Here is a 22,152-nt window from a genome sequence, read left to right as displayed (position 1 = left end):
GTGACATTTTAGATGTCAAAAACACATGTGGGATGCATTTATTTAGGGCATCAGAATTTCAGGTTTTACAATACTGTAATCTCAAGTACTCTCGTTCACATTTTATTTGCCATTGATTTCTGATCTTATTTAGTCTGGTGGCTTGATTTGCTTTGGAACTAGAAGACCATGAGAAGAATAAAAGTTCTCTGTAGAGAATAAGCCTTATTTTTCCTTCTTTCATTGAAGTAAACTGCAGGAATAAAGGTTGTCTTCAGTGACAAAGTATGATTTTCATTATAGCTATTAACAGATAGTGAAAACCTTTAAAGCTCTGCCTTCTAAATATGTGGAAGGTGATAATATTTTTTTTTCCATTAGGTGACTTTGTAGCCAACATGACAGCCTTTGGATATAAAGTCATCCTGTTAGAAAAACTGATTAAGAAGGTCTGAAATAGAATTAATTTTCATATAACAGAAATGTCTTGAAATGCATTAGAAAAGCAGACAACCTGTGGAAAATAATTTTTTGCTTACTGTTTTATTAAAGCTGAGTTTTGTAATCTAGAGCTGAATTAGAAAAAAATGCGTGTAATATTTTAGGTCGCCATTAAATTTTTACAGAGTGGAAGACAAGGACTGAGGTTTTACTTTGAACTGTTGTCCAGAGTGTAATAACATTAGCTTTTTGAAACTTCGTGCTAACTCCCATTTGTCTTAAATTACATATAAATTTAGGGAAGCAATTTTATATGAAGACTGATTTTTGCAAATATTAAAATTTCACCAGATCTCTGGTATACCCTTTTTCCGTATGAATATGACTCAACTGCTGCCTTAGATGACAAAAGTGAAATTGTCCCCAGAGAGTGTCTGAGGAGCACAACATAGAAATTCCATATAGAATATAGGAGACCAATTATAAACACAGTCTTTCTGTGACCTTATATGCTTCAGCTATCCTCGTTAACAGAGCACAGATCACATTACCATCATGTGGCACAGCAGATGTCAGAGTAAAGAGAAGCTGTGACTCTGCAGTGTAAATAACTAAAACGTACACAAGCTGCAGATCTACAAAAAAAAAAAAAAAAGAGAATCCTATATTTGGTCACTATATTTGAAAAAAAATAAAAAATTATAACAATATGTTTAAAATTCTGGTTACACTTATGCTGAAGATTATGGCCTTTATGTAATGTAATATAGCAAAGCTTAAGAAAAAAAGTCCTTGTTTGACATAGGGAAATATGAATTATCATGGGAACTTTTGTGTATTAGTGTTAGAGATCATAATATTTTTAAAAGCAAACAAATTTACTTGTAAAAGGAAACATTAAAACTTGTGGTTACAATTTATATCAACAAAATCAGGCATGTCTTTGGTTCAGTCTAAGACATTGTTTTATGATTGGGACTGTCTTATCCAAACTGACATGCCTCAGTTTCATGAAATCTCGATCAGCTTTTGTGGTGATAATTATTTTCAGTGCCCTCTTGTTAGAAAGATCATATAGGAAATAACTTCATAAATAATATGTAAAAAGGTAGTCAGCCCCCAATAACTCCTCCTGTGCCCCACTGGAATTATGGAAATGGGACAAAGAAAATAAATCCAGGTGTGTTTATATGAGGGTTATGGTCTTGCTATCTTTAGGACATCTATGCTCAAATTTGGGTTACTGATCTTCCAGTTTGCAGTTGTCTGTTGAACTCACACTCTCTGTTTGGCACACTGGTCTTTTAATGCAATTGGGTACAACTATTGAATAGGGTAATTCATGGGTATTTGGATAATTCATTACGAAGGATTTCTGTGAAAATATAACATATTCTATGCATATAAAGACAATAGAATCAAGGTAAAACACAATCATTCTAATTTGGCTTGATATGGAATGTAGCAGTTTACTGAGATGAGAATGTAATCCTTTAGACTTTGTCAGTCTGTATTAAACCTGTAATGAAATAACAGTGTCAGTCTTGCACTGACACTTCAGACACCAATTTATATCTTACAAAATCTCTTCCTCATCTTGCAATATTCATATCCAATTCATAATCAAATATGGGAGAAAACTATTTGTATTTCAGACATATGATATGAAAAGCTTGTATAAAACTACTTTTACACATACTTGTGGCTTTTATGCTGTTCATGCAAGAGCAGGTTTGAATATTCGGACAATATTTTACAGTCAGGACTTGAAGGTCATTGTGTATTCTATGTTGTTCTTTATAAGCTTGATATTGACATATTTTCCCACGGCACTTATTTTCTTAAAATACCCTAAAAATTCTTGGGTTTTGCATTTTAGATATTTCTGAGGCTACTGATATGTATTACCTCTTAAGATTGCACATTTTATAATAGCTTAATATATCAAGAAGTAGTTGAATATTATTTTCAAATAAAACACTTAAAGAAGAGTGGGAAGCATACGAAAATATTTCATTGTACTGAATATAAATTTAATTGGGCCATTTGCTGACAGAATCCCGCACTTGAAAGAAGGAGATAAAAATATGACATATGCATAAAAAAATGAAGGCTGGAAGATGAATAGGCCTTCAGCAGAGTTGATCTTTATAGATCAGATAAAGAATCTTGCAGCCTGTGCTCCATCAAAGGCTGCCTTTCAGAGATAGTAACATGAACTTGGAAACTGGGGACAAGACCTTTGAAAATAGAGGCTTTTGAGATTGACAAGCAGCTGGGCTTTGGATCTTTTTTAGCTGTTGTTTTGCTTTTCCATTGTCTGTGTGCTTGTGTGTGTATAATCTTTTATAATCCCTTTAAAAGTCAAGGAAAGATTCATAGGCTGGTGGAGTGAATTAACACTTTCACCTTATCTAGCTTTTCAATAGCTGTTTTCCTTTAAAGGTAACCTTTCTCTTTGAAAGGTATAAGGAAATCTAGTGGAAGGCACCTCGTGACTCCTTTCGAAGTTTGTTTAAAAATACTTATTGTATTTATTGTGAGCAGTGACTGATTTTCAAGGGATAATTATTTTTTATTGATGAGCTATGTATTCCAGAAATTCTTTAAAATAATGCACAATGCACTCTACTAACAAAAAAAAAAAAAAAAAAAAAAAAACAAAAAAACCAAAAAAAACAAAAAAGAGAGAGAAAGCAGTTCTCATCAATAATTAAATAAAAAAATTTTAAAAAGTTTTAAAATAAAAAAAAATAGTAGTTTTTAATCTAGGAAAATTTATTAAACAAATTGTGTGTTTAATGAAAGTGTTTCGAAGCATCTTAAATTTGACATCAACTACTCTGTCAATCATAATGGTTAAATCCGGCCTCAGCTCATCTGATCCCTTACTCAAAAAGCACCATCACACAGCTGTCATGCATCCTCCAAAAGCACACGAATAGATGCTGCAGCATTCTGTTAGCCTTTGCAGCCCTCTCTCCCTGGTCTTGGCTTCTCAATTTATTTGCTACTTCAGAGTAAATCTGTGCTCTCCAGCAGACTGCACGAAGTAGGATTCTTCAAATATATTGAAGCAAGCCAGAACACTTCTGCTACATGTTAAGTTTTGTTTCTTCTTCCATTTTTAGTGTTTGGCTTTTCCTACTCTGTATCCAAAAAGATGCTGTTAAATGGAGCTTTGTTCAAGGCATAAAAACATCTCAGAGCTTTCATATACACAGCAAACAAATACAGAGGGCTCGTAGGAAAAAATATTAAAAACTAATATACAAGAGTATTGTTTTAAACTGTTTCTTCTTATTTTCTTACACATAAAAAATTACATGTCAGGATTTTATTATTTGCTGGAGAAACCTGTAGGGAGCTGCAGTGGGTCATGGTATTAAAGAAGCTGTTGCCTTATTACACCCTCACTGTAATGAGAGGGAAAATGGGAAGTGCCAGGTGTCTGCTGGCTCTTGGGCAGCTTCTCTGTCAGCATTCTCCAAAAACTCTTTCATCAAACAGAGAAGGCCAAACCTGACATTTGCATACCTCAAAAGGAAGCAGGCATGATTTCTTTGAGAGATTAAAAATTAGTCTCTCCTTGTGTCACAATAAAAGGTGCAGGTAACTTGAGTTTGCTTAACCGCCCAGCTATTTTTGGCTGAGGAGTGTTGACACAGGGTGATATAAAGTACATTACAAACAAACATTCTAGCTAAAGTATTAGATTTATAATAATTGCAGATCATTTTTTTTTATGATCAAATAACAGGAACAAAAAATGATACTGATTTTTGGATGGTAGAGCAAAATGCAGATATTCATCAGGTAAGCAGTGATCAAAAGGCAAAGAAATCAAAAAGGTGTCTCAGCCAGTTGCTTGAGCCTATATGCATATTCCATCTTCTTGTCATGTGTACTGCCATTATGGCGTTGGGTTTGGGGTTCTAGGAGTCAAGGAACAACTGCTTTCTCATTTTTTATTACTCTTAAACAGTTTTCTTGGACTTTTGTTTGAACTTGATCACCTTTAACAGAGCTCTGCATGCATGCCCTGAATGTCAGCATCTCATTTTGGAGGCTATTTTAAGGTGCAAAGCATTGTAGATATTTCATGTGGGATTATTTTAGAAGGTTGCTTGGGCAGTTAGGATAGGTTCAAGCTGAAGCCTAACTGAAAAATTCTAACAATTTTGTGAAGGATATTCTTTTTTTTTCTCCCTTCATTTTAGACAAGAGAAATCAACCCAAACCATTTTTTTTAATTGCTTTAAGCATTTTCACTTTATAGTGCAGATTAGCTAAGAAATCTGCCATTTTAACTGATGAACTTCAAGCATGGCTTCAGTTCTTTCCATGGAAAATTCTTAGTAGTGCTAATGATGAGTATATATTTCTCTCCATAATTCATCTATCATTTTATACATTTGGGTTCTGCTGTCTTTTGTGGTTCTCAGAGTACCTTAAGGTGTGTGTGAAGGAAATCTGAGGGCAGTGTTAACTGCAGCTATTTGCATGTGTATTGTTTTGTATCTTGCTTTGTTATAATCTGGTGAAATATGATTTAATAATCTTGAATTTATCAGAGGATATACAAATTTAGATGCAGAACAGGCTCGATTAATTTAGTAAATTATATGGACAAAATTGTTCTTATGTATTACCTAAAAAATGAAGATGCTTAGATCTTTGTCCAGCGCAGTCAATAGAGAGTTGGTCTGTGTTTTTATTGCAATGTAATGTATGAAATGATATCATAGTTTTTCTGTGGTTAGTGATGTACTTGGTTACTGTGGATGTACCTCCAGTGGGCAGTGCCTGTAAGGTGCTGGTAGATTTCAGTTAGCTAAGAATCATTCCAATTGACAATAAACAATTCAGTGGGGACACATTTTGTGGCAGTACAGGACAAAGGTTGGTTGATGTTTTTTCTGATTGTAAAGAATTATTTCAAACCTAAAAATGCTAAATTCGGATTTTTGAAATGTATCAATCATCCTGGTAACTGTTAGAGCTGGGAGAAGGGTTGTCCTCAGGGGATGAGGTAGCGCAGGCAGTTGCCATCTGGAACAGGTCTGAGGTCAGAGCCATGTCTGGAACTCCAGCCTTCATGGCCTTTCTAGTCATATTCCTTTTGCTGTTAACAATAACTGACAAGGTGACTCAGTTGAAAGTGTAACTTGGGCACCAGTTCATTTTGGGTAGAGATTGATCTGAATAATAAAAGGGTCATCAGACTAATTGTTACACAGTAAGAATTTTCATCCCTATTTATCTGGTGGACTGTCAGGCTGTGTCTGCTAGAAAGGGACCATGACTCTCTAAAGACATTTGCTAAAATTTTTATTTGACTGTAAAAAAAACCCCCTGTGTTCTAAAAGTCACTCAGCTATTAGGCCATGGCTGAGTCCACATGAACTACATTCACATCAGGTAGCTGCTTCTTCAGAGTGAGCTGGCTTGCATTAGGGATAGGTGGACCAATGGGATGGGGGATCCATGTGCAGCTTAGCTGGAGAACATGCATTACCTTGTCAACTTCTATATGCAAAATTGTAGTAAACCTCTAAGAATTGTGTCCAAACAGCTTTTTTTTTTTGAGACTTCAAATTTTGTATGAGGAGGAACACCTCATCCAATCTAATGGATGGATCTGTACAAGAGATTCGTTTGAAAGAACAAATTCCCATACGTTGTGCTTTTCTTCCTGTGGGGCTAAGTGAAAAGACTGGATTTGATTCAAAGTATTAAATATGAATAAAATGCCCTCTAAGAGCATGCCCGCTACTTTCCAGCTGCTAATTCAATCCATGAGATCAGACTCCAGCTAGTTCCAAATTACTGAATTTATGCCTCAATAATCGCAGGGATGTCAGTAGTTTCTCTAATTGAAACTAAATGTTGTAATAGAGAAATAAATGTACATAACACCGTGTTTTAATATTTTAAAATCTACTTGTCATTAGATGTAGATCAAATTAATGCAGATAAGACAAGGTAGTGTGTGTAAGAGAAAGTGCTTTCAGTAGGATGTTCATGGGTTTTGAACTTAACTGGAACTACTTAAATTGTATTGGAGTGAGGGTTAAGTTTTCTAATTAATTACAGTACTTAATTGGAAAATAATACAGAAAATAGCACTTTTTAGATGAGATAGTTCACCTTCATTTAAATACACATGATTTTCAAGTTAATGCAAAAAAACTTACATATCTAACATTTATAAAGAGAAAACATATATATGAAAAAAATAAAAGAGAAAGATTTTTCTATGTGAAGAATCAGTAAAGACTAAAATTTATGTCCTCTCTCTTTGTTCTTCAGCGCCTTGCTAAGGAAGCAGAGAAGTACCAAGCATCGCATCAGTGGAGGGATGAGTTTGGGGTAAGCTTTGGTTTTTCTCCTTTTAGCTACCTTGGATTTTTCCTCTTTGAAATGTTAACTGTATTCTTACAAATATGTTGTTTGTGTATCTACTACAGAAGAGGTTACTGACTATGAATAGACAGTTCATTTAATTCCGTAAACAGAGTCTCAGTCAGGATGTCTAGAGAATAAAGTGAACTTTTCCTTTCTGAAGCTCATAGGGAGCTTCACAGACCCATGGATGTAGCTCTGAGTTGAACACACGACATCTGTTTGTTTTGACAAAGGAATTATTACAGAGAAGACATTTGAGTGATGGTTGCTATCAGTTAAAAGTGTGATTATTCCAAGCACTGAAATAGAATCATCGAAAAGATTTTTACAAGTTGTCTTTTTCTTGTGTAAATGGAAAAAAAAACCAAAAACCAAATAACAAAAACCCCACAAACAAAAAAAAAAAACCAAAAACAACCAAACAAGAAAAAATACACAAGGATTTGGTTTATCTGCATGACTTGGGAGTCATAGACTATTTTTCAGAATGCCATTCCATATTTTAATAACTGCATTTCTTTATTCAGTATTCTAGTACTGCTGAAAGAGGCCCCAACCTGGTCAAACTTTAAATTATCTTTAGTTGTTTGAGGCTTTACTGAAAAATAAGTGACATAATTTTAAAATGTACAATATTGATTTGTTATTACCAATCTGGCCAAATTAATATTGTGCTACATGATTATAAACCTCTTAATTTTAGGTTATAATTCCAGGCTGAGTGTCAAAGTTATTTATTATGCCTTTATTCCATGTTCCTTCAGAAATAAAGACACATGGTACTTTTTACATAGTGCTGCTACAAACCTAGACTGTGTTTGCACATGCACAAGAATCACAGTGGCACACAGTTAAATGCACAGTGGTTTTCTAAGAATGTTGTTGTGGTTTAACCCCAGCTGACAAGCAAGCACTGCACAGGCACCTGCTCACTCCCACTAAATCAGGGTGGGGGACACAATTGCAAGAGTCAAAATGAGAAAACTCATGGGTTGATACCAAGGCAGTTTTATAAGTAAAGCAAAAGTTGTATGCAGAAGCAGAACTAAAAAAAGGAATTCCTTCACCACTTCCCATGGGTGGGCAGGTGTACATCCATGCACAGGAAAGCAGGGCTCCTTTGCCCTTTGTGATGTCTCGTGAAGACAAACACCATCGCTCCAAAAGGCCACCCCTTTCCTTCTTCTTCCTCCAGTGTTATACACTAAGCACGGTGCTGTATGGTCTGGAATATCCCTTGGGTAAGCTGGGCTCTGCTGTGTACCCCAGCCTCCTCACTGCTGGGGAGAGTGAAGAGCACAAAAAGCCTCAGCTGTGCAAAAGCACTGCTCAGCAATAAAAAACACCACACCAGAATTATCATTACTGTTTCCAGAACAAATCCAAAATATATCCCATGCTAGCTACAATTAAGAAAATTAGTTCTAACCAAGTGAAAACCTGCAGAAATGTTCATTCTGAGACAGTTTTATTCAGGTACTTGGAGATCTGAAAACAGACAAAAAAGCTCCTAAGGTCAGGCTGTGTAATTCAGTTACGAGCGACTGACTCCAGGAGTCCAGTGAGTCTGGACACAGCCTGAGTGTTTTTAAGTGTGCTCTGTGCCCAGGAACAGCTTCCAGACATGGTGAAACACGGAATGCATATTCCATGGAGATGCTATAACAGAATGCTGCAGCGACCTTTTCTGCTAGTCTGTCTCTCCTGTGACTAGAAAACAAAACCTTCAGGCTTGATGGCTCAGTGCAGAGCTGTGTGAATACAGTCAGAATCTCATTCTAATAATTTTGCTTCTCCACTATATTCTGGCATCATGTCAACACTGCCTCAGCTTTTGTTTTTTTCCTTTTTACCTTTTTTTTTTTTTTTCACAGTAGAAGTCAGTCGTACCAAAGAGGTTTCAGGTTTTATCTGAGTTCTTTGCCAAGGAGATATCTCAAAATTATTCAAATGTTTGATTTTCTATTAATGTTGTGCTTCAGGCAAAGAATATGGTCAGTATTGAAAAAAAATTGCAGTTGGATTTAAAATAAAGTAACTGCAAACTGAGATTGTACTTCACTGTTTTGAATTTGGATCCCAACAGCGTGCACCATATAATATCCTTGACATTAGGTTATGCAATTAAATTTTAAATAAATGTATTAAGCCTGTTATAATTTAATTTGTTCCATTTTTGCCAGAAGTAATCTTTCTTCTCTTCTGGCCTACTTTTTAGAAAATGCCTTCTCAAATTAGTTTGCACACAGATCTTTCTGATAAACTTAATTTTCACTGGAAGACTCATTCTCCTAACGTCTGTGATGGAAAATAGAAGATAGACCATAAAACTTTCTGCAGTTAAAGGTTCTTAAAGTACTTCTGATAGCATTACGAATGGTCTGTGTCATGCTGCATGAGGTTAATTTCTCATCCAGGATTTGGTTTTGGGTGATGAAAGCCCTTCCAGCAGCATTGCACATGAGTCACTGTAGAATGGAACTCATGGGACGAGCTATTTCTGCTTCTAATGAGCTTGTGATCACTGATGTCCTTGACAGTCAGATTGCAGCTGAATAATAGCCTATGGAGTTTTAAGGAGAAAATATCACAAGCATTCCTTCTGGGGAAGTGTATATGGGCTGACATGAGTGGAACATGTGCAAAAAAGAAAGAGCAAAGAAGGCTGGTTGTGAGACCAAGGTCTGTACAGAGTTACAAGGGATGTGTCAGTCAAAAGACCACCAGGGTGCCTGTTCTAACACCTTATTCTAAATATGAGTGGATTTTCCACCGTTCACAGCAAAAGAAACGTGCAAGTATTGAAGATTTTATTTTTGGGTTAATAACTTTGGAAATTACTAATTAATTTACTAAAGGTTCAAAGTTTTTCAAAGCAATATTAATTAAGAATAATAATTAAGAATGCTAAATGTCTTCTAAGTAAAAAAGGGGGAAAAAAAGAAATATTGGATTGCCATGCGTTATTTCCTGATGAAGCACGGAGTTGGCTAAAATCGTTGAAATGCAGTTTACTTGTATGGCCCAAAAATAATACTTACCTGTTAGAAAACTATTAGGTCCTAAGAGAATATATGTGAAGTTTATGAAGGCAAATCAAAAGTCCTTAGCTTCAGGCAAATAATTCCCATTCTCTGTTTTCTTCTCCATTGATACTGCCCAATTCCCCAGCTGCCTGTACAGCTGGAGGAATTAAGCCTGCTTGAATATTTTAGATTAATGCAGTTAAAACTCAGAGGTACAAACCAATATATCTAAATGAAACAGCCTTGTCAGTTTGAAATTTCTTGTATGCTACAGATTGAAAGGGGGACGGTTTTGACACTTGTGATCGTCCAATTATTTTTCTGGCATAGAGACTCATGAAAAAAATGTATGCATACAGAAAGAAGGAAGGGAGAATTCTGTGTGAAGTAATTGCTGTTATTCCCCAAATGAATCTTCTACAATTACATTTGATACCACACTTGATTGCCTTGCAATGGTTGGTTAACTAAAGCAATTTTGTTTCCAGTTGGGTTGCTCTATTAATTGTACTTACACATGTATAAACATAAGGGATATCTCATTGGTATTTTAAAAGGGGAGTCTGTATGGATGGCCTATTAGCATTCACTGATTTATACGGAGACTGAAACTTAGACTTTTAAGAATTACTATCATATAAAAATGTCACATGAAAAATTCTTTCAATATGCTTTATCTTTTAACCAGTAGAGTTGTTTTGTATTCTTCTGCGTAAATGGTGTTTTTCTATGTCTTGGTAATTTTGAGACAGCATTTTATCCAATGATAATATGTAGGCTGGTGTTCATGTACCAATGACAAAAGGTCATGGGAATATTACTTTGGAATATGGTCTGTTTATCTTTTTTTCTAGTAGAAATTTTGGCTGCATAAAACTGTAGTGAAAAGTTGCTCAGCAAAGAAACAGAAGATGAAAAGGATAACTAAGATAAAACAAGTTTCCTATCACCAGAGTTGATCCAAGCAGTGACCTGCAAGAGCAGAGCAGTAGTAGGTGTCTCTGTTGTATCTTGCAGTTTGAAGATTTCCAGGACTGTCTGTAATTTACTGTGGATGTTACAGCAATGCTAAAACACTGTATCTTAAAAGCCTGAGCTGGAAAACAAAGCAATCTTGAAACTCAGCTTTGGCATGGTTTCATTATAAAGAAGCGGTTTACTAAACATATTTTATCTCTTGAAAGAAGGAAAAATCTATGAAGAAAACAAACTAGAATCCTTTTTCTCTCATCTCTTCAGAGAGATGGCTTGTACTTCTGATAATTTTTTTTTGTGCCAAGAGCATCTGTGAGAAATGATGCAGCTGAGATTTGGCACCAGACCTGCAGTACAGGGAACTGGTCCTCACAGGTGCAAAGTAGATGTGGGATCCTTTCCTGGTAAGTCATATATATTTTATAATTTTGTGGAAGTTACAATAACACTAAACACAGGCAAAATGCCAAAGCCGTCTGTATCTTCACACAGTGCTTTGTTCAAAGCTCAGTGAAATAAATCTTCCATCAGTTTTGATTCATTTTGGATAATGCCTCATATTTCTAACGCCTCTGTGACTTGAAAAAAAAAATCAGGATGATCAATTTAAATTGACAGATTTAAATTGACAGATGGGCAAGGTTCTAGGGAGGATAATATTTTATTCTCTGAAGGGCTGTGTGCCACCTCTTCTGTGACCTGTATTGTGTATAATTTAAATTAAATGTCCCCTATCTCACAGAAAGGAATGAAATACCATTTTTCTGCCAGTGATTGCACTTGGACATCTTTCTACCCAGGGAATGAAGTTCTGTGTATGTGCACTTGGAGTAGTAAGAAGGTGGGGCAAAGAGGAAATAAGGGTAAATCATATTTACTGAAATAAATGGGTATGTTTAAGGGTTGTTCTGATGTTCATTTGATGTTTATCGAATCACTTATACATTTTAAGTCATGGAAGTTCACCATGAATATTGCAGGAACAAGCATTTTTACAGTTCTCTATGATGTTTGTCAAAGTGAGACAGGAAACGCAATAGTTCCAACCTCTAGAAAACACTGACTTCATCTCCCCGGATCTCTATCATTAGCAAGGAGAGTTTAATCTAAGTGTAGAAATCCACTGTGAACATGCCCATGCTGAAGCCTCTTTGGAGATGTGGCATAAGCCTCACCAGATTAGTGCAGAATTTTTCTGGCATTCCCTCCCGGGAACAAGATCCCTCTGTTTACCTGTCTGTCCCCAACATCCTGCCCCCTAATACCTGGGGATTCTATTTCAGAAAGTCTCAGTGTGCCTTCTGGTTTACAAATATCTAGCAGGCATTAGTTAGATGAAAGAAAAACATCTTAAAGGCAATTAAAGCAAAAAAATCCAAGTCGTTAGAAATGTTTTTAAGAGTACTGTTGCTTGCTACCTTGCCTGGAGTTTTATAACTTCCTAGAGTCTCTCAGGTGAGCCTTTCAGTCCAGAAATCATTCTTTTTCCTCTAAAATATGGGCTGCCATAAGACATGCTTTCTTCCATTGCTTTTGTTCTATTATATATCTGATGTGATCTTGTAGGAGAATTACACCAATGATGGTTAGTGATTAATCATACTGGTAATCCTTGATGTGATAGTTTTTTTTTTCTTTTTCACATTTTAGGAATTTTAAACCTATTAGAAAGTTGATGAGGAAGACAGTGGTAGCAGTACAATCAGAATTAAAATTATATATATACACAGGGATTTTAAATCTGCAGCTATAGAGGAGATAGCTTTTGGTCTTTAGATACTGGTTATTTACCATCTCTTAATACGTTTACCTGCAGTCAAGGAGTGTTACTTTATAATATAAATCATTGCAAGGATCTCATCTGTGCAGTGAAGTGCTTCACTGGTTGGAAACTTGCCAAAAAAGCTTTTAGAGTAAAGCAAAGAAACACCTTCAATCATTGTTGAGGGCTTTCAAGCATTCCATTTTATCTGAAAAATCAGATATGTTAAAGACATCTAATACACTTTTTACTTATTGACCAGACAACTCATTTAAAAAATGTGCAGCTTCTGAAAGAGGTGGAGGGAAGGATCTAGGTAAGAAGAAAAGAAAGAAAGGTGTGATTTCTATTATTAAGATGCCACATGTACGCATTACCACCTTCATTTTGAATGAGGCTTTAATGTGCTTTCAGAACAAACACCTTATTAAAAGCAAGATATACTATTGTACTCAATATATTAACACCCTGTAGGTTCTTTGGTTTAAAACTGAGGAGTACAATATGCTAAGAAAAACTTTTGCAGGCTGCTATTGTGCACGTTTTCTAAGAGTTTATTGAATTTGTGGCACTGATGAAGTGAACTGGTTTTTTGATGTTACCTTTCACCCTCAAATTCAATTTCTCATGTCAGTCTGGGATAAGTAATTCATAGCACTGCTTTACTACCTTTGGTGAATCAGTAAAATCAATTAGAAATGGACTTCAAGGGTGCTATTTTGCCTGCAAGCTTTTTTCTCAAATATTTTCATTTCAAAACTGGCAATATCTTTTTATTTTCTGTGATTTATCAATGCCAGTATAACTAGGATCTGACTGGTTTCCTCACCTTCCTAGGAAAACTCCTTTTCCTGTTGGTTGTCACATATTATTCTGACACTTTTTACACTGTATTTAGAAAATGTGCCCATGTTTTGGAAAAAGGAGACTTAACCAACTTAACTTTGCTGGAAATATTTATGAATTGGAAGAAAGAGGTGTTTTTTTGTTTTTTGTTTTTTGTTTTTTTTTCCTAATTAAAACTAAAGGAACCTGATTGAATATGCACAGGAAATTAATCATTGGCATAATATTCAAATATGGCTTTTCATAATGGAGGCAGACTTCTAAGTTTGAGAAATTCAGAAAATATTACAAAGGTTTGGTTTTTACTTCAGAGAAGCAATGTCATTCATAAAAGCAAATCTTAGAGGTTTTTGTAAAGGAAATTGGACCCAAATATTTTTTAAATGTTTCCTGCCAGAAAGAGCAAATCCTGTGAATATATACATATGGAATTCTGCATGTGTTATTTGATATTTAAATTAGAACTTTTCTGAAAGTCTGAGCTGAATGAGTTGGATTTTTGGATGTAGAGATATTTGTGGATTTCTTAACTCCATTTACTTCTAGTTTTTTTCAAATGACAAAACCAGAGGTGTCAGGCCAGATGTTTTACCTTCTTGTTTTCTTCCAGGATTCCTGTAAAATACTAGAGAAAAATTCAGCTTATCTTTGTCAAAGCTCATTACCTTTAGAAAAGAACCTAACAGGGGAACTAGAAAGTTTCCATATTTCAAAGTTTGTAGATCTCTACACTTCCAAGAAGTAGCTTCTTAGCAAAGAGGCTTGTGCAGTAGATGTGAACAGAAAATGTGGATGTCAGTACTCTTTTGTAGTTGCAATACTGCAGAAATTTTAATAGGTGTTTCATTTTACATGGACTTTCAAATGCTCTGGGAGTGCAATACTATCTTACTAAGAACTGCATTTTGCTCAAGGGATTTGGGAATTCTTAGCTTTCCATCTCCTGAGAACACTGTAATTCTCATTAGAATTTAAACTAAAGGTGAAAGTGTCTTTTATGTCCTGCAAATGATGATGTGTGATTGAAGTAGTGTCAGATATTTCTGTAGACTTGGCCACAAAGCAACACAAAGCAGAGAAATACTTCAAAATTATAAATATCCTAACACATGCTAACCTCATGCAAAGAACTGTTTAAAAATTCTACCTGATAATAGGCAGAAATTTAGCTGTTAAGCATTTGCTTTTTTTTTTTTTCGCCCCCCAGTTAATTCTTGCTATGATCACATAAGAACTCTAAATAAATACACAAACAACTCTAGGTCTCATTTAGGGATATTAGGATTTAGCAAGTCTTGAGAAGCCTGGGCCAGCTCTATGACTGTGATTCGTGAGTTCATAGAACACACTATCATTCTGTTTTAATTTTTCCATTCATTAGTCACAAATTATATTGCACTGAAATACTGGGAATTGTAACTTTCTTGGAAATGTGAGAATAAATACAAAAATGACCAGACCAGATCCTTGCTTTTAAAAATGGGTGAATAATCCCTGATGAATTATTAATTCAGGTAGGATTGTCTAATTCCTTTGGGCATTACCACTTCTCAGGAGGGTAGCATTGGTTTTGCATTTCTTAAGAGTTACCCAGGAGTACAGTAAAACTAAGAAGGTTGTCTCAGTTGATATTTTTCTGTGCTTGCACAAAATTCTGGTGTTTTCACCTCATGAAACTACTTGTGCTTTATCTGTGAGGTTTTCTCCTATGTAAAAGTATAAAGAAAACTTCCAGCGAAAGTTTTCTACCACAGCGACTATTCCCCATATAGGCAAGTTTAATTTCATCTAATTTGCTATGGGTATCATAGTAGAAATGACCTCTAGACTCGCTCTAAAATGCTCTTAAAGTCTTCCCATATCACTTCCTCATATTTCAGATAAAACATTTCCCTTTTATTTTACCAGTATATTTAAAAAATATATCTGTTAAAGCTGTGTTGCTGCAAAAAAGGACAGTTTAGTTTCTTTTCAATTTTGACAAGAGATACCAGCAGAGAAACCCAAAAGGTGGGTTAAGACTGGGGTTTTTTTCAAAATCATGTCATCAATACATTCATTAATCCCAAGTGATAGCTGCCATTTCTTCTGCTGACTGTTGCTGTATTTTCCTTATTACAGGGATCACGCCAAATGGGCGATTTAATTCCAAATAGTTCCAGTCTCTCTCAATCTGCAACGTTTTGGGTCTCCATGAATTACATCAGGGCATGTAAGATTATGTGAGCATGTAAAACCTGCAGAGATGATGCTGGAGGCATGCAGCAAGCCAGAGTATTCTCTCCTTGAGACCAGCCAGCTGAGTTGAGACTGGTTCCTGGTGCATGCTGTGCCAGAATGTGTCTGGACATTGCTTAGGTGTCTTGGGGGCAGCTGTAACAAGCACAACGTGGATGAAAGCAGTGTGTACTCAGGATGGATCTGTGTTTTATTTTGAAACACAAACATCATACTCTGTGAAGAATAAAGCATGCTCTATCCTAAAAGGTCCTGTGGTTACTGGTTACACATCAGTGAACATCCTGCGTCAAGAATAAGCACCAAGAGGAAATATTGTTCAAGAGAAAATAAGTTTTATTTATAGCAATAGATACAATAGCAGTTACAGATAAATTAACCTTGAAAAATTGGAAGGAGAAATACATTGGTTTAGTAAGGTCCTCTGAAGCCTCTGGCTGATCCTAGCCCAGCTATTAGGGTCAGTGACTTCACTGAACTCAGCAATTTTATACAGAAAGGAAATCTGACCCAATTGTTTGGGAAATAAAAAACTTTAACAATAGAAAACAACAAACAGCAAGCTGATCAGTTTGTACTGAATGAACCAGGAAAGAAGGTACAGGGAAGCTAGTTCCATGCACGGAGGCAATGGCAAGAAGCAGGTGTCAGGGCATGGCAGGGGTATTTACAAACTTGGAGGAGGGAAGGAATTAGGGCAGAGTTTAGGGAGGGTATCCAACAGGAAAGGGTGATTTTATTATTTTTTTTTTAACAAGAGAGAGCTATTTTGCTTGTTCAAAATTTCTCACATTGTCTCTTTCTTAACATCTTCATACTTTTGTGATATATCTGTCTGTCCATCCTGAATTTCAAAAAAGAGATGAATTTCAAAAGTGCTGATTTGTACAAGAATTGAAAATTAATAATACAGTGTAAGGGCTCAAACATAAATGTCTTGCCATAGATTCTGGTGGGAATGCTAAAATGCTGCAAACTTCAATAAGTTTCTGCTTAGAATAAGATTCATCTATATAAAACTTAAAATATATTTTTTTGAATTATGTGCAGTTTCTCCATCCCAGAACAAAACCTGTTGTGTTCCATGTAAGGAAACACAAACCCCTTTTCATTTATTGCACTTGTTAAAATGGAGAATGAGAAACATAATAGCAAGATGTTGATAGAACTCTTAAATCTTATTTCTCTTGTGCATAACTTCCAGCACACCAGTGTAACATCAATAATTAAGAAGTAATTTTGCTCTAATTATTTTTAAATTGACTTTTTGCTTGTAGTGATTAACTTGAAAAGTCTTCATCATTTCATACTAAATAGTAAAAGGAATATTTTCCAGCTGCTGGCTCGTCTCATGTTACTGAGTTACTTCTGAAATAAGGTGTACTTCTGAAGCTTTGCTTTATTGCAGTGATTCAGTGCAAGACAAGCACAAAGCAGCTGCCAAGGCTGAATAATTAAATTATGATTCCTTCTGTTCTTTATTAATTAGGTGATCTTGGGATAATTCTTAGAGCCTGGTAGCTGCTATCTGGAGTTGCTTTCTTTCTAAGGCATCAGAGATAGAGGAAAAAGAACTTAGATTAAAGTCTTAAGAAAGATTTGTCTTTATAAGAGGCCCTTTAAAACAATTAACAGTCAATATACCAGACATTTGTTACATGGGTAAGCCAAAGCAATCTGAAAAGAAACATGGCCTGACATGTTTGAATTTTATTACATTTGTGAAGGTACTTTTCACATTTAGGAGGAAATTGAGAGATTGGTTGGGTTTTTTCCTAATTTTCATGCAAATTGTGTAAGATGAGTTATAGCAATTGTTGTGGGGAGGTTTTTTTTTTTTTTTTTTTGTATGTTGCAACTCTCTGGGGTTTAAGGACACATTTTAATGATTGAATAAACTCAGGGAAGAGTTGACTCAGGTGCAAAAAAAAATCAGTGCTTTAAAAAATATTAGAGAGAACTAAACTTACAGGTCAGTGTCAGCATTGTAAAATGTGATCCAAATTTAGGATCATACTTTCATGATTTATACATGAAATTTCATTTTTCCTGTGTTACATGGTATTGTAATACCCCACAGAAATATCCTAAAATATTTTTATATTTTAGTTTTTTCATGTAGATAAAAGAGTAAATAAAAAGCTCTATAAGACTCTCTGCTCTTGTAGTTAAAGGAAAGTTATGCAGAATGTTGACATTTTTCTATTCCAGTGAGATGCTTAAAAGACATTAATGTTATTTGGGTGCTATTGCTTAGAATTTAATTGCAGTGACTGATATATTTCTTGTGATGCACCTTTTTTGTTGTTGTTTTTGTTTGTTTGTTTTTTGTGTTTTTTCTCTTTTTTGTTTGTTTGGTTGGTTTTTTTGTTTTGTTTTGTTTTGTTTTTTTCTTTTGTGAAGATAAGCCTTGAAGTATACATACTTCAGCCACTCTTACGGATCACCTAGAAGCTACCATCTTGAGTTTTTACTCCACTGTAGTGTCAGATCCCTAATTTTTATTTCCTTTTTGTAACAACTGATTGCAGCATTGCCAAACATGGTCTTCTTTGTTGGTTGTAATGGATAGAACACAAAAGAAATGTAACGAATGCACAAATTTTGGGGGACACATTTTTGCCTTTTGCTTTGCAGGGAATAATAATTTTCTCAGAGAGGCTTTCAAAGATTTGTTGGAGTTGGAGGACTGGCATATTTTCTATATTGAGTCATGATAGTGCAAGGGGTCTACTACATCCCAGACCTACATAAGTATGAATTCAGAATGCCAATTTCTTGGGAATCCAAAGGAAACTTATGCCCAAATTGTTTAACTAAGCTCCTGTACTCTACTGGTTTCACCATTTAGAATGTCGATAATATGCAATCAGTTTAGAAAAATTTCTAAAAATTAATTTATTTTTTACATTCTTTCATCAAATAAAGACAGTAATTCTGAATAAATGATAATAAACATACTTTGCAGCTTTAATTAAACTGATCAGATTGTGTGATATAGAGGTTAATTAACTGCTAACAAATTAATTTCATTTTCCCACCTGGAAATCTGCTTTGTAACCACTTGCATTTTGCCTTATGAAAAGAAGATGCTTATACTTTGAGGAAATTATTGTGGTGAGAAAATTAGCAGTTTCCTGGACCTTTTGGAAGAATTTATTTACCAAAATTAAAAAGGATGTAATTTTTTTTTTTTGTTTGTTTGTTTCCAGGGTTATCTTTGTCTTCCTTGATTTTAGCTTAGAGGACTGGAGGAAGAATAAGGATGATGGTTATTCCTGTCTCTTTCCATATGTAGCTGGTTATTTTTAATTTGGTGACTCCAGAAGAGTCCCTTTATGATCTTCTTTCCTGGTCATTTGTCACACATGCAAGTACATAAAATCCTAGGTTTTACTGTGGATCAATATATCATTATTGAGGATAATTTTTCAGCTTAACAAACTAAAATGACAGTCAGTCTGTGATGCAGGCAACTATACCAGAGAATAATATCAATGTGGTTTTACAACTTTAAATTTCCAGCCTCTATTTTTTCATTCCTGCATGAAATATTTGGCCTTTGATGCTTAACAAGGTAAAAAAAAAAAAAATGCTTAATTTTTTGCCACATTTAATTTGCTTAGTTTACCAGTTGCACTAAAAAATTAAAGTAAATTTTAAAAAGTCCTCCAAATTAAAAACAATTTGTAAATAAATAATAAAAAAAAATAGGCTATCCCTACCAGTAGGCAAATTGCCAGAGTTCCATTGTTAAATCAACAACTATCTGCATGGTATTTAACTGCAGGCCATTGAGCCAGAGGATGTCTTTATGCAGAAGTTACTCATGCACTGAGTATGTTCCATTCTTTCAGAAGAACAGGCAGCTCTGTAGATTTTGATTTGGATGCGTGTTTGTCTGACTTGTATTTCTCATCAGCTTTTTGGCTCTATTACATTTAACCTCACACATTCAACTTTTGACATTTAATTCTGCAAAGTGCAATTAGTACTTGAAATGCATTCTTAACTTTTTTCAAGGAGCCAAATATTGTCCTGGCAGCTTAAGTTGTCCACTGGTAGTTTCTAACAGTTATTCTTACAGTGAAAAATACCTCAAAATTGTGGAATGTTTTTGACATGGAGAAGTTTTGCCTATTATTTACAATTTCTGTGATGAATTCGAGAGATCTGAAGACATAAGTACTCTTTCTAATGTTTTTCATCCTTCTTTTTGAGATTATGCAGGTAACCTTAATAGTCTTCACTACTTCCCTTTTTCTAAGCAAATGTACAATGTAGCATAATACGGGCACTGAGGCAAAAGGAAAAAAAAAAACCCACCAAAACAACACCTACTTACTGTGTCCTGTGAAAAATAGCAGGGTTTCCTCCTGAGATTGGAATGTGATATAAAAAACTCCTTACTCAGCTTTACTAATCATAATTTGCACAAGACAAATTAAATCAAGCTTGGTTAAATTCAGCACGTAATTGGATATTGTGACAGAGAGCGGAAGGACACAAGGAAACGTGTCACTGTGAAGGTCAGGCCATGGAGAGGACCAAGGAGTGGATGGGTGGCAGCACCACCTTTGCTCACAGAGTCCCTGTGTGTCCCTGCCCTGCCACAGCACTGGTGGGTTGGCAGAGCCCAGCCTGGGGTATGGGGCATGTCGGATACCTAGACAATATTCGTGGTGTTTCCAAAATTTTAGCTTCTTCCAAGTTTAGACTTCAATGAGCTCTTTCAAGATCTCTGTTTTTGACTCTGACGCCTAAAATCTGACCACTGTCAGCACTGCAATGTGTGGATCTAATCTCACATCAAAATTCCTCAGGGAATGTCAAGGCTTGAAAGCTTATGTTTCCTACAGTGTATTTTTATCTGGATTCTGTATGTGTTCATTGCACTTACCTAACATCTTTTTAAATGAGGCTTGTGTGTTTTAGTCCTGCTGTTGAGCATGCAGATGGTTGATAAATAACTCATTTATCACTCTGATGCATCTATGAATTGTCCAGTTACCCCCTCATAAAAACTGGCAGTAAATTTTGGTTTCCATATTGATAACTTCAGTGAAGGGATTACCAGTAAATGAATTGTGGAAATGTTGATCTTTCTCACCATTTAAAAGGAAGAATGTTCTATGATAAAGAATGTGCAGCACCTTTAATGTTCCTTTATGTTATTTCCCGTAAGCTTCACCTTCATTTTTCAATTCAATTATTAGTCTCAGTGGAATCTTGAGAAAAGCCCTTTACACAAATCTGATGAAAAAGGCTTATCATAAATTATAGTGCAGACCTGGAAGGTTTTAATTAGTGTATGAAACTTAATATTCTGACAAAGCAGTTATTTTATCGAATTATGTTCGGGGGGGAAAAAATGTCTAACCCAAGTGACTCATTTGTCCATATTTTGGGTAATATAGTGACATATTTGTTGATTGAATATTACCCCACTCTTTTTTTATTATTATTTATTTTAATAATTTTATTTTTAAAATATCTTGGTTCTATGTCCAGTTTTCATATTTTAAATTCATGTTCTAGCCAATTTCTTACAGCCCATGTTTAGGCACTGTAATTGCATTCATACACTGCAATTATAATTGCAACTGGTTTACTATATTGCCTGAAATTTTATTTACTTTAAGGACAAGTGAAAATTCAGTACTTTTGCACATGGGCAGTGAAGGGAAAAAAAAAGAAGTTATTAGCTGCTAAGCCCCTTATTTTATATGTGTCATTTCACTTATGTGAAATCACAAAGCTGTAACAAAAAAAGATAGTAGTAATTGACATACTTTCTTTTTTTCCTCTGTTTTCAGGCTTTTATTCGCTAACATTATCCTCTTTAAAAATAGATGTAATTCTTTATGTGTGGTAGGCCACATTTAGCTTTCTTTTCTGAGGAGTCTGATTGTGCCTTAAACTGCATGTCAGACTGTATAAAGGATTAAACTAAAACTGTGTGGATTATTTGTCATAGAATTTGTTAGGATGGGTTAAAACCTTAATTATCCCAAAGTTATTAGAGTGAACTTTTTTAAATACAGTTCTTCATTCAAGGGGATACAAGGAACTTTTTTTTTTCATATTAAATTTGATGTTTTACCAACACTTAATGAAATGCTTTTTTAGCATTCATACAAATTTCCTTTGGTCTGCCTAAAGAGTGAAATGGACCAGTATTTTTAATATTTTTATTGTTTCATGCTAAACAAAAGGTGTCCCAGTTTTTTCATTGTTGTGAAAGTCTTTTCCAAATGTGTGGGATTAATACGATTTTAAAATGTTCTCTAAATTTCTATCTTAATTCTCAGAACTTATTTTTTAACTGAAGAGTATTGATCAGATTTATACTTGCTGTACATTTTGGTTTCTCCCTGATTTTGATTTCTTTTTCTACCTCTTACCTGCAAGCTAAAAAAATCCTTATTGCTTGCAGATTATCTGCAATATAGGGCAACATTTTTATATTGACTTACT

General features: G+C 34.9%; 1 protein-coding gene across 3 annotated transcripts in view; it reads left to right on the top strand.

Annotated features, from left to right (window-relative positions):
• Positions 1-22,152, top strand: part of CACNA2D1 (calcium voltage-gated channel auxiliary subunit alpha2delta 1) — a 352,862-nt gene that overhangs the window by 161,322 nt on the left and 169,388 nt on the right. For all 3 annotated transcript variants that reach the window (XM_062491655.1, XM_062491654.1, XM_062491656.1), the window contains exon 4: positions 6,733-6,792. In XM_062491655.1, coding sequence (XP_062347639.1) covers positions 6,733-6,792 — 60 coding nt within the window. The remainder of the gene's footprint in view (positions 1-6,732; positions 6,793-22,152) is intronic.

This window comes from Cinclus cinclus, chromosome 4 (assembly GCF_963662255.1).
Source record: "Cinclus cinclus chromosome 4, bCinCin1.1, whole genome shotgun sequence".
NCBI lineage: Eukaryota > Metazoa > Chordata > Aves > Passeriformes > Cinclidae > Cinclus > Cinclus cinclus.
Note: the sequence above shows the minus strand (reverse complement) of the source record. Positions and strands in the feature narration are given on the sequence as shown.